At 40.9% G+C, this 13,193-nt stretch overlaps 1 protein-coding gene across 2 annotated transcripts in view; it reads left to right on the top strand.

Moving 5' to 3' along the window:
- EGFLAM (EGF like, fibronectin type III and laminin G domains) overlaps positions 1-13,193 on the top strand; it is a 77,964-nt gene that overhangs the window by 39,108 nt on the left and 25,663 nt on the right. For both annotated transcript variants that reach the window (XM_074811656.1, XM_074811655.1), the window contains exons 8-13: positions 3,441-3,556; positions 3,801-4,137; positions 6,657-6,757; positions 8,034-8,134; positions 9,199-9,343; positions 11,800-11,989. In XM_074811656.1, coding sequence (XP_074667757.1) covers positions 3,441-3,556; positions 3,801-4,137; positions 6,657-6,757; positions 8,034-8,134; positions 9,199-9,343; positions 11,800-11,989 — 990 coding nt within the window. The remainder of the gene's footprint in view (positions 1-3,440; positions 3,557-3,800; positions 4,138-6,656; positions 6,758-8,033; positions 8,135-9,198; positions 9,344-11,799; positions 11,990-13,193) is intronic.

The following is a 13,193-nucleotide window of genomic DNA, read 5'->3' as shown; positions in this document are numbered from 1 at the left end:
TCTGTTCAAAAAGCATGGAATATTTTGGTCTGCCAGATGAAAAAGGCACACCTGCTTGGGGAACTGCCTGTCTTTTCTAAATTACCAGGTCTCATTACATGCTGGTGGTTATTGATGTAGTTTAGTGATAACTGCGTTCAAATCAATAGAGTTACACTTCTGTAAAACTGGCATGGCATTCAAATCACGTCTCTACATGTAAGCACGTATGCATATCTGAATGTGAATTTGAGACCTAACATTTTCCTACAGGTGAATATAAGGATACTTCATTCTCTGTATTGCTTCATTCCTGCCACCCTTATTGAACTTAAATTCCATTAAGCCAATAGAAAGTTTTCTTGAGAAGAGAAAAAATGTGGCAGAATTTGGACTACAGCAGATGTTTATTTTGTAGCTTGTGACTTCTAAGTTAGAAAATGGAGTTTGTGTATCACAGCTTGTTTGAATACAGATTAGATTGTTTTCCTGACAGATGATTGTGATTTTCTCTTTCTTTTTCCAAACTGATCTTTATGGCTTCTGTTACTCTTAGGTAAATTACAGTTTCATCCATTGGAGGAACTGAATGAGTTCTGAAATAGGTTCAGACACACATTATAAAGGCAATAAGTAATATTACAGACCTCACTTAAAAGCAGCAATATTCCAGTGTTCTGAAAAATTTCTGCATCTGCTGAGAGCTAAGTTAGTGCTGGGCTCTGCTTCATTCATATGATTGCTGTTAAACTGCAAGTCGTGTTTATAATGCTTATATTTGAGCTTTTGCACACCTAAATTCTTCTGTAGAAATGCATGTCTTATAATAAAAATCACTGTTGCCAAAGAAGGAGATTCTGATGCAGTGATGGATGGAAGAGGTCAGCCTTGCCGTGGGACTAGGTCATTGTTATAGGTCCCTTCCAACGGAATCTATTCTATTCTATTCTATTCTATTCTATTCTATTCTATTCTATTCTATTCTATTCTATTCTATTCTATTCTATTCTATTCTATTCTATTCTATCCCATTCCATTCTATTCTATTCTATTCTATTCTATTCTATTCTATTCTATTCTATTCTATTCTATTCTATTCTATTCTATTCTATTCTATTCTATTCTATTCTATTCTATCCCATTCCATTCCATTCCATTCCATTCCATTCCATTCCATTCTATTCTATTCTATTCTATTCTATTCTATTCTATTCTATTCTATTCTATTCTATTCTATTCTATTCTATTCTATTCTATTCTATCCCATTCCATTCCATTCCATTCTATTCCATTCTATTCTATTCTATTCTATTCTATTCTATTCTATTCTATTCTATTCTATTCTATTCTATTCTATTCTATTCTATTCTATTCTATCCCATTCCATTCCATTCCATTCTATTCTATTCTATTCTATTCTATTCTATTCTATTCTATTCTATTCTATTCTATTCTATTCTATTCTATTCCATTCTTCCTATCTGGAGTAAGATTATCCTGTGATGGTGATTAATCAGAGTGACTATACAAGTGAATACTAGGAGTAAGAGGTTTTGCCCACATTTTGATAATACCTATTGTTTTCCATAATGAATGCAGGATTGGGACCAGTTCATAAATGTGCGCTCTTGTTTCTCCAGTAGTAATCCTTTGCCTGTGCATTCAGTCACTAGCAGAAATAATCTGGATGTAGTTTGTCTAGTTGGTCTCATCTCGTGGCCAGTCATAAAGCTATGAGTTCTCTGCTTAGCTCAGTTGGTGAAATTCTGTGCTGAATACTTCTGTTTAATATACAGTTAAACTGTATTATTTACAGATGATTAGGTATACATGTCAGAGTGGAAAGGCTTATACACATTGTCTCCCAGTCTAGCATGCTGTTTTGGTTGCAAGTGTGTATGCCTCATTACCTCTACTCATTTGCCTCTGATTTTTCTGTATGCTGATGTAACACGTAAAGCCCATTGATAAGTAATTCCTACTGAGTGTATGGCAGACAGCCAATTAGCCAGCCAGGACACGCATTCATATCTGGTGCACATATGCTTGATTTCATAACTGTCTGCCAGGATTTCTGGGTTGCAATGATGGCAAAGGAGGAGAGAGTACAAAAAGGATTCAGGGAAGTGCTTTCCTGCCTGAATCAGGTCAGTGTGATATTTTTCCTTTATCCTCCAACTGAGGTCGGAGATGGCTGACCCGAGTTACACTGGCTCAAAAGGCCCAATAGCACAGTGCCCGCACTGCTCCCTCTGAAAGTCTGCTGAGCCTCGTTAGCTTTTGCTGACTCTAGCAGGTTATCCAGTGGTGGTAGTGAAGCTCTGACTAGCATCAAGTGGCATTTTCTGGGTTGGCAGGTCTCCTTTCTGCAGGCAGTCACTGCCTGGCAAGACTTTGCATCTCTGCACGTTGCAATGTGAAGGACCTGCTAACTTATGAGAAAATATGGGCAGCTTGTGGCTGCTAAAATAAACAAACACACATGGTCAGCCCATACAGAGGCTTTGTAAAGCAAGGGTTACATGTGCTGGTTTTAAGTGATTGCCAATATTTTATGTAAAAGGCAAATGAATGAAGTCTGTTGTTTTAATGGTTATCAAATGTCTGTCTATTCTTAACCTTGCTGAAATGCCAAGTAACAATAGTGATGCAGTTCCTTGTACTATCTTTCTTCATGACTTCTGGTAAATTTTAATAGCTAAAAAGCATAAAAAGCATTGTTTAAGCAGAATTTGCTATATAAAGTGCAGAAAAGCACAGATATTTTCTATTAGGACCCTCTTACTGCTTAAACTGTCTGTTGCCAGCCCAAAATCCTTCACAGCGCAGTTCAGCACTCCAGGGAGAGGCAGAAGCAGATTATGCACATGAAAAGCACATGATGTTTGTGCATGATTCTTTTTTCAAGGTGCTAAATTGTGTTTTAAAAAATAGCCTAAAAATAAAGTTAAGATGCTAAGTTCAGGAGCACTGGAGCCAGTGGAGGCAGATAAAGTCCTAAGCAGAGTGTGGTAGAAAAGCCTCACTTAGATGCATCACTTTTGGCGTTCCAGTTATTTAGTAGACAGTAGGGCAGATATGTGACAGTGTACTTATAAAAGGAAAAAGTTTGATCTAAAACCAATTCAGTTATTCAAATGTCCACATCAAAAAAGTTCAGAGCCATTGTCCTGGAAGAATGATAAATAAAAGTTGGGTTGCGGTGGGAGAACTGAGCTTTGCCTGCTTTGTTTGTTTAGTCACTTAGTAAGTGACTAAATGGAGGTCTTTACTTTGTTTTAAGTTGCGTGTGTATTGAACAGCATCTCCCATCTTCAGGCTGACACTTGCATTGTCCCTGCAGGATGAACATTAACACCACTTCAGATTTCAGCTGGTGAATCAGAATGTCGTAAGATCTGAGTTGCTGTGTGTAAAGAGAAAATATATATGAACTGAATATGCCAGTTGTGTCTTTTTAGGTTCTGAGGAGTTAGGAAGTGGAAGCTATGGGCATCAGTATATCACAGACACAGTGACTGGTGATGATGATGGATTTGATATCGATGACTCAGACTATGACATTTACATAGAAGAGGTAAATTTCAAGATTTCACTTTGTCGTTTCTGTTTTCTTCATAGTCTCGATATTTTAAAGTGTCCAGTCTTGTCAGGAAGTTTAATATCTGATATTGTGTGCTCAGATATAATAATGTGGTTGTTTCTTTTTCTTCAGTGAGGATGATTTTGTTGCCTCAGATCTGTGTCTTGGAAGGTATTAGTTTCATTTCCATGTAACATTTTATGTTTTACTGAATTTGTGTTTCTTTATTTCCTTTCAGCTCAGACCGCTTCCTGCTATCAAAGGAGGCAACAGAAAATTTCTGGTAGAAACTAAGGTCACACCAGGGTCTAGTTCCAGGCTCCTGTCACGGGTCCTTACAACCACTTCTGAACCCACTACTTCCAATCCCACCACCCCACAGGCTTCAACCACAGCGAGGGCAACTATGGCTGGGGCAGAGAGGAGGGGCGGCACGTCTTCTGCTGCGCGCTTCTTTGATCTCTCCTGCGATGAGGCCATCTGTTCTGCAGACAGCTTTTGCATCAATGACTATGACCGGGGTGGCTCACGCTGCCACTGCAACTTGGGAAAAGGAGGAGAGACATGTACGGAAGGTAGGTTTCTGTGTGCCCACTGCTGCTGGCTTCTCTTTGTCTGAGGCAAAGAGCAGCTTCACGATGAAACAGAAAAAGCTGGGAATAGGCGGCTGGGCTTAATGGATCCCTAAGGACAGCAGCAGCTTCCACATCCCATTTCAGACATCGGCCCCTTGCTTCTCTTTCCTCAAGTAGGTATGAAGAAGTTATTCTTTAATAAAGCTGAATGCAGACCCTGTGTGAAAGTGCACAGGGTAGGCTAATCCTCCTTCTCCCACCTAGAAGTGGGAGGGCGATGCAGCCAGATATGTTGGTAGGCAGTCAGGCCTGACAGGCCATGGCATCCACAGCTTCCAGCAGGGACATTCAACCCCACTTTGACCCTTGCCTTTTGTCTGCAGCTGAAGCCGTGAACCACCTGCATTTCCAGTGTGGTCTATCAGATGATGCTGATCCTACAGCAGAGATGTGAGACAGATCCCCCATTGTAAAACCATCTCCAGAGGAGGCTTTCCCATGGTCTACAGGGCAGAAGTACTGGAGTGTTAGCCTGGAATCTCAGGCAGCCTGGGGCAAGGGAGGAACAAAGGCCCCTTCTCAGTTCAGAACGAATGCACGACCTGAAGCCTGGGTCAATGTGAGGAGGTGTGGTTGTTCCAGTCAGGACTTGCCACACATCCTCTCACTTCTCTGTGGAGCGCCTGAGCCAGGGCAGGGGCTTGCTGAGCTGAAGGAGGCTGTCCTGCTTCTCCTTCCCTTGCTACCTTACTGTCATTTCCCTCTGCAGACCTAACCTCGCCCTTTTGCTGGGTCTGACGTTGAACTGATCACCTGGTGAGCCAGTCCATCTCGCTTACAAGGCCGTAAACAGGTCACTTTTTTTCAATCCTCTGGAGTTATTTTTCTTCTGGTTTGGTGACCAAGGGGTCAGATGAATGCCAGAGATCCTGCAAAGAAAGTATCCTGTTGGTTGTGGTGGTGCTGTCCCACCAGCTAAGAAAGAGGTGATCCATCCCTCCTGCATGCTGATCTGATCTGCCAATGCGCTGCCACACAGCAGAGCATCAGGGACACATGTTTTTTCTGAAGGCTTGTGTTAGACATTCGTGCTGCACAGTGTCATGCATCGGGTATACAGAAACTGAGAGTGTTTGATCTTCTCCCAGTGTTGGAGTAAAGAGAGCTCATTCTGAAAAAAATCTGTTGTGACTCAGCCACATGGAACAGCTGCAGCTGTAATTTTTGGCCTTGATCAAGTATGAAGAGTCAAGGATTTATTTGAACTGACATAACCGTATGCAACTTGTAGAGTGGGTTTGTTAATGTCAGTCCAAACCCACCATTTTTCACAAGGGAGTGTGTTATTCCTTGGTAAGCAGTAGCATTATGTACCAATATTCCCTTGTACTGCATTTCTCCACAGCAGCCAATATTGTTAAATAATATATTAATCTGAATGAAAACAGACTTTTCTTTGCAATCAACAGTTGCATGGTGCTCTGGTCCAGTCAGTTCTGCTTGTGATCAGGGCATGAGTTAATTGCTGTCTGCTGCGGTTGCATTCAGGTTTATAGCACCAGTTCTCTTCACCTCAGCCTAAAATGTATGCCTTGCAAACCAAAAAGCCGAGAGCTGTATCCAGATCCAAATATGCAAGAAAAACCTACTCAGTATTCAAATAGCAAAGAAGAATAGGACTCCTCATCCTTCCTTCCGTGTTAGACTTAGATCCATTGCAAAAGTAAGAATTCAGGCCTGAAACTGTGTCTGTCCTCAGTGCTTCTTAGGAAAATGAGCTTTAAAGGTAGCAGTAAGACACACCTCTGATTTTCTTTTTCTGTGCTGAAGCCAGGATGGGCCTCTAACATGAGACAACAAAGGGTGAGGATTGATAGTGCCAGCTGACAAGAGCAATATGAAGGGCCACTGTGGCAGCCAGGAATGGAGATGCCTGCAGGTGCTCTCTTCTCCCCATCATTCCCTTTAGCTTCTGCCCTGAGCTGACTTGAGGGAAGCACTGGAAGCTGCTGGGCTCTTATGAGCCACCCAGGGATTCTACAGATGTTGGACACAGCTGCTATGGAGCAGCAGTGACTAATGCAGTGAAGAGTCTGGCCACACTTCCCACATATGTTTTTATAATCCTGCAAAACAGAAAATTACTTTGTTGTCTCTCTTAAGTGAATTCCTAAAGGAGGTAAATATAAAGTTGATGGGTTCTGTCTTCTGTAACAAGGATGAAAATCTGGAGAAATTTCCACTGAAGCCAGCAATTAAACTGTTGAGCAGTATTTGGCCCTCAGTATCCTGTTTCTTTCCAAGTTCACCAGGTCCTTGGGAATAAAGGAATTAGTTGTGAAAGGTGGTGGGAGGATAAGGCAATAGGTTAACTGATCGTTGGCTGCACTGACTAATGGTTGTCTCTGGAGGAAGTCTGCCTTTCATTGTCACCTGATGCCTTCTAGTGCTAAATGTATATATTGATTTTTCTATGGGAGAAAACTGCTAAATAACATGCTTCTGTCTGTGCTTTTCAGATATTATTATCCAGTATCCTCAGTTCTCTGGCTACTCATATATCACCTTTGAGCCACTGAAGAACTCCTATCAGACATTTCAAATTACCCTTGAATTCAGGGTAGGTTTAAGCAATTCCGAGCTCACATAGGAGCTTTAAATTTTATTTGCTTATTCTGATCACCTGTGGACAATGGAACAATAGCTTACCTTCAGTGTAGCTTATAATGTAATTGTGGTGAACCTGTACATAACCTTCATGTCTAAAGATCTGGCTTCACCTTCAATGACTGCAAATGAAGTTGGTAAACTGGGCTAAAATGTTTGCATCCATTATTGGCAGGCAGTGCATGAGAGAATCCCTGAGACTAGCAATACTGGTATTGTAGGCTAGTGGCAATGTACATTGTCAAGATTATAGCCTTGTGAATGAGCTACAGGCTGAAGTACACCTGGAATTTTTGTGAGTTACAGTTTGGAAGTGGCATACAATGTCTTTACATATAAGGAACTGTGGTCTTATACTGAGCAAAACACCGCCCTATATCTAGAGTTCCTTTCCTACCCTACAGGATTTAAGTAGGCATTATTTTCCACCTCTGAAGTTTTGGACACTGGCTACTAATAGATGCAAGATACCAGACTATTTAAACTACAGGTCTGAAGTGATGGCATACCTCCCACAGTGACTTGTGTTAATGCTGTCTGTGTGTTACGGACAGAACTGATAAGGTTGCCTGTAGGGAGGGTGACCAAGCTCTCAGATGCACCCCTGCTCCCATGTAAGGCAAACTTGCCAGCCTCACAGCCTAGGTATGAGACTGTCACTAGAGCAGCAGCGGCAGTCTGTCACCTCACGTGGTGATCTAACACTCCTCTGGCAATTTGTCAGCTTAAAATGCAGGATGGCTGCAAAAACCCACTGTGTCAGCTGCTATGCACATATGGAGAAATCCTGCCTGCACAGGTTGTTTGGCTTGAAAAGTGTCAGGTTCACTGAACATGTGAAGCAGGATGTGTGTATTAATGTGTAGTAAGTCTGATGTGTCTACACTTAACAGGCTTGCTAGGACATTCTTGCTAGACTTTGTGCTCAGAGGTCTCATATGGGACATGTCTGACAGTCTTTAATGCTTTCAGGCTTGTTTTTAGTTCTGACAGTATCATACTGTAAATAAAAAAGATGTTCTTAAAACATTTAAGCATTAAGGCAATGGTTTTTTAGGTTCTTCAAATGCAGGATTCAAAATTGATCAACCAATTTCTCATTCTGCAAGTTAAACTCCATATGAAAAATGCTGTCCCTTTTCTGAAGAAAAGTCCCCCAGTGCTACTTGCATTTATCTGTTACTGTGAAGTTTAGACTTTGATTTTTCATGTTGATGCAATGATTGCAGGCTGAATCAGAAGACGGTTTGCTGCTATATTGTGGAGAAAATGAACATGGTCGTGGTGATTTTATGTCACTGGCAATCATCCGACGTAGCATCCAGTTCAGGTAAAACCTCCATTGCAAATCTGATGTAAAGAGAAGGGAACATTGCTGGGTCTGCTGTATATGCTGAATATCTGCTGTGTCTCTGACTTCTGTCACATGCAGTGAACAAAATGGACAGTATTACTTCATTTAACAGTTCTTCGATTTTTTTCTCTCATCCTTCATTAGTGTGTGGACTTGTGCCCTGTTGAACTATTTTTACTCAGATATGGTGTAAAGGCAAAATGATCACTTTTCTTCAAGACATTATGTAATAAGAAATGCCAGTGAACCACTGCATTTGCTAAGCTTATGCTATATTAAGCTGTGCCTGGTCAATGCTTTTGCTTCAAAAGGACCTGCAGATAACACAGTGAAATAAATGATTTAATGCCAGCAAGGGGCCTGGGACTTCATCTAATATCCATGATTTAGATGAGAGTTGCAGATTTTTTAAATGAAGATAGAGGGGGTTTCTTGCTGTCCCATAGATACGAAGCATGTGAAAGAGTATCTCAAGGATCTCCTTACTTGGGAGGGTGAGTCCTTGGAAAGTGGGGAATAACAAAGTGGGTGATGTGCCTTAGTTGTCTTTCTGTTCACCTGCACGGCAGTCAGAGAAAATGGCACATTTTGTGTGCATTCAGCTCCATGGAGACTCTCCTGGAGGTCTCCTTGTCAATCAGTGCTGAGTTTCATATAGAATCGCCTAGTTATTAATGTAGCACTGACTTTCAACAGGGAGCTAGAAAAATTCCCAAGAGAAATTACTGTGGTAGCAGGAACTCAAATTGTAATACCCTCCATCTTGAAACAGTTTCAGGTGTTGGCAAGCTTTGCAATGCACTTGGTAAGGACAGAGAATGCAAAACCTTCTCCGTGGGAGAAAGACAGATAATGAAGTTTGAAATTTAGAACAGAACATATGTAGACCCACTGTCTTATTTTCCCTGTATTCTGCTAATATGCAGTGTGAAACAGAGAGGTTCCCAAGAGTGAAGGAAATATTTGGAGTCTAAAACTGACTTTCAGTTATTTGGTTAATGTAAGATTGTCACCTTGCCCTCTCTGTCTCATGTGCCCAGGTTCAACTGTGGCACTGGAGTTGCAGTTGTAACGAGTGAAAACAAAATCAAGCTGGGGAACTGGCATAGTGTCACATTGATCAGAGATGGGATGAATGGCTGGCTCAGGATGGACAACGATGCTCCAGTGTCAGGAAAATCTCAGGTAGGTAATCCTGTGCTTGACCTTGGGCTTTCTCAAGATTATGATGACAATTTTTCTTTTCAGCAGAAGTCTGATCAGATTTAGAAGGTACATTTTTATTTACCAATGTAGGGGCATTTAGTGAACCAGGATCAGTGTACAGATTACTATTCCACACACGTAGTCTAGAAATCACATAGATAAATATTCCAGCGCTGAATCCCATCACAGTTTCCCTGTTGCCCTCCATGCTTGCTCTGCTGCCCTTCTGTTACACTTCACTAGTCTCAAATTCTGGCTGCTGTTAAAAGTTTGCCAGGTTTTACAGCTGCTGTCCCTGATTGCTTTCTTTTTCAAGCCTCAGAATTCTGCTTTACTTCCTCAGCCAGAAAAATTAGATGCATATGTGTATATGTGTATATATTTATGTATAATATACATATAGCCACACAAGGTTTGTATACAGAAGCGTAATTACATGTATACTATGGACTAGATTTAAATGCATTAATGGAGATAGACATTCTGCCCTGACTTACTGTAACACCAACAATTACATATGAGATTACCGGGATAAAATATAATAGAGGTAGATGTCTTGACTTCCTCATCTGTTGCCAGGCCAGAAAACAGAAGTGAAATTAAGGCACTGGAAAAAAGACAGGTGTAAATGACTTCAGATGTCTTTCCTCTTCCCTTTGATAGCTACTATTAACATGACATCCCTAGCCGTGAAAAAAAGTGGCTTTAGACATCTTATTACTTTACACTTTCATGTGCAGACACTGAAGAGAAAAAAATGCTGCGCATTGAGTTCTCATCAGCTGGAAATGGCAGAGGAAAGGATTTCAATGACTGTCATGTGTTGCTAAGTGTTATCACTGCTATGAGGCCACCCAAAGGGCAAATGTGAATCAGGAGAGATATGTCCAGTAGAGACTAATGCCATTGTACAGCACTTTGGTAAGACAACATCTGGCTATGCAGGGCTATGATCACCCATAGCCAAGAAGATGAAGTTGAAGAAGAAAAGGTGCAACAAAGGCATAGTAGGAGGATTATGGTTCAGAGTCTATTACAAGAAGAGTTTGGCAGTGAACAGACATTTTTCTAGCTACAACTAGAGCAGAAAAAAAGTTAATTGCTCCAGGTGCTGCTCACCACCGGAACTTGCTGCTGCCATAGTATTGTTGCTCCAGTGAGTCCTCCTCAGCCCTTCCTAGTTAGGATGACCTGAGTTAGTGTCAGCAGAGTGATAGTGTTTTCTGACCTGGTTCATTTTGACTTAAACAATCTAGAGAGTGCCTACAAGAGAAGTGCAGCTTGACAGACCAAGGCGGGGCAGGAGCATCAAAGACAATAGGAGATGGCAAATGGTTGGAGACAGGCTAGAGAGCTGTATGCCCACAGCCCTGACATATGCCCACCATGAAATCCTGTGGACATCTGACCTCTTTTTAGCCACAGGCTCCACCTGAATTATTTTTTTCCTGCTGAAATTGAGATCCATTTGATGTGTTTCTGCAGTGTGCTGTGTAGTGAACACCCATAGACTCAATAACTTTGGCTTATTTAGCCTGCCAAAATATAAGCTGTGGTATAATTTATTGTTATAAATACTATGGAGGTAGGGCGGGGGTGAAAAATCCAGAAAGTTTCTGGGCTAAAGGTCAGTGCTGTCAGAAGGACACATTGGTAAAAACTAAGAATTTCGAGTGTTTTTTTTCTAAAGGGCAGTGAGGGTTTGAAACACCTTTTGAGTAGGAGGCAAAAGACATATATTCTTATCAATTTATGAAGGGAATTATGACTCCATTGCCCACAATAGCATGGAGTTTGATTCAATGGTCCAAAAAGTTCTGGTTGTTTTTTTTTCCTTTGTTCCTTCCTGTGCACTATAGCAGTGCTAGTAAACTTGTATGTGTACATTTCTATAGGCAGGTTAATGCAAAAAAAAAAGATGGGGAGTAAATTTAACACTGGCAAAGTGAGCAGAACCCTACTGAAGTAGTAATTTCATTGCCTTTTGCCTTGTCTTTGTTTTTAATATATGTTTTTATCATTTCATTATTATTCAACACTAAGCACTTGCTGTGTTCTGTCCAAAAGGCAACATCACATTGGTCTGTGTCCCCCAGCACTTAAGAGTTTAGAAGACAAACAATTTTGGCAAAAGTAAAGGAAGAATTTGCAACAAAAGCCAGATCACAATCCATACTCAGAACAAACTGATTTTAAAGTTTTTTATTTTGCTTTTATAGTCCAGTTATCATGATGGATGCAGGTAAAAAGTAACATTTAAAATGGTAGACTGATTGGAAGAATGACTAATGGAAAGGAATTACCAATGATCAATCTACATATCCCCTTACACAAATCTTTGTGGAGAAAAAAATTTGATTCTACCCAGTGTGACTTAATTAGTTATCCTGTGTTATGTCTGTTCTACATCATGTCATGCTCTGTTTTCCCTTCAGGGCCAATATAGTAAAATTACGTTCCGGACTCCCTTCTATGTTGGCGGTGCCCCCAGCGTGTACTGGCTGGTCAGAGCCACAGGCACCAACCGTGGGTTTCAGGGCTGCGTTCAGTCACTCAGCGTCAACAAAAAGATAATTGATATGAGACCCTGGCCATTAGGGAAAGCTCTCAGTGGTGCTGATGTTGGTAAGTGTAATGGTACGGAGTCTTTAATCAGTGATAAACCAGGGGTTACTTTTTTGGCTGTTGAAAAAAATGAATCAATGGTCCAGGTTTGAGAGATGGAAGATGCAGTCTCTATTTTTGGCATGGTATTTCTCTGTGCCTTTTCACATTGCTTTTGCTGTGTCTGTAGTAGGAGGGTTTATCACACTGTGCAAGTAAACATCACTGTTTAGTATGCCAAAACCCCCTGTAGACACAGTTATCCTTCACAATAAATAGTAAAAGCAGTTCTCATGGTCAAGCAGGAAACTCAGTGTTGCCGATATAATTATGTCTGCACCAATATTTCTGCCAGGACCTTTCAGGATGCCCCTTCATGCTCCTGACTGACACAGTCATATCATCAGAAATCAATAGTATGTACGCTGTGTTTGTATTTACAACACTATGGACCCAACAAAATGTGTTTTGCCTAAAGGCATCATTGCACTTGTCCAAAGCAACCCAGGGGTCTTTCAGACTCACAGCAGTGCTGTGGCCATTACAGACAGGTTTTGCCCATTAAACCCCATTACTGCTAAAGCAAATAGGCTTTCCTGTTGACCATCCATTGTTTTCATTTCCACAGTCACAGTATGTTTAAAAATACCGTGGAACAAATTCTTTCAACAGCTTTATGAAGTGATATTATAACTTTATCTCCCCTTCACAGATTAAAAGGTGAAGAAGTAAGGAAGTTAATTAACTATTTCTGTCTTATTGATTCATCGCTATTTCATCCATCTAATGGGCACTTGGAAAAAAATCAGGGCAACAAAATCCTTGTTTTAATAACCTCTCAGTCTAAACAGTTTAACAGTAAGAGTAGATCCAAGTCAGAAAGAAAGTGGTAAAGCCAGGAAATAGATCCCATATCACTGAACTCTCTGTGCCATACTTCAGCCACAAAGTTATCTTTCTTCTCTTCTAAAGCTGTGCATTTGGCATTCCAAGAAGGAAATGATTAATGAGAAACTTCCTAACAATTGCTCTGTATTCTCTAGATACCATGACAAAACTTCTGTGCAATATAGGGGGAGAACAGAGTGGCCCAAGAAATGGATGGTGAAAAGAATAAGACTTTGGAAGCAGAGAGCAATTTCATGATAGACTGAGAATCTATGGAATTTAGATGGATAGACGAAAGCCATGCTGAAGTTCTCTGAGCCCAAATCTCTATTGCCTT

The sequence above is a fragment of the Strix aluco genome, chromosome Z (genome assembly GCF_031877795.1).
Source record: "Strix aluco isolate bStrAlu1 chromosome Z, bStrAlu1.hap1, whole genome shotgun sequence".
Lineage (NCBI taxonomy): Eukaryota > Metazoa > Chordata > Aves > Strigiformes > Strigidae > Strix > Strix aluco.
This window is presented reverse-complemented; position numbering and strand designations above follow the sequence as displayed.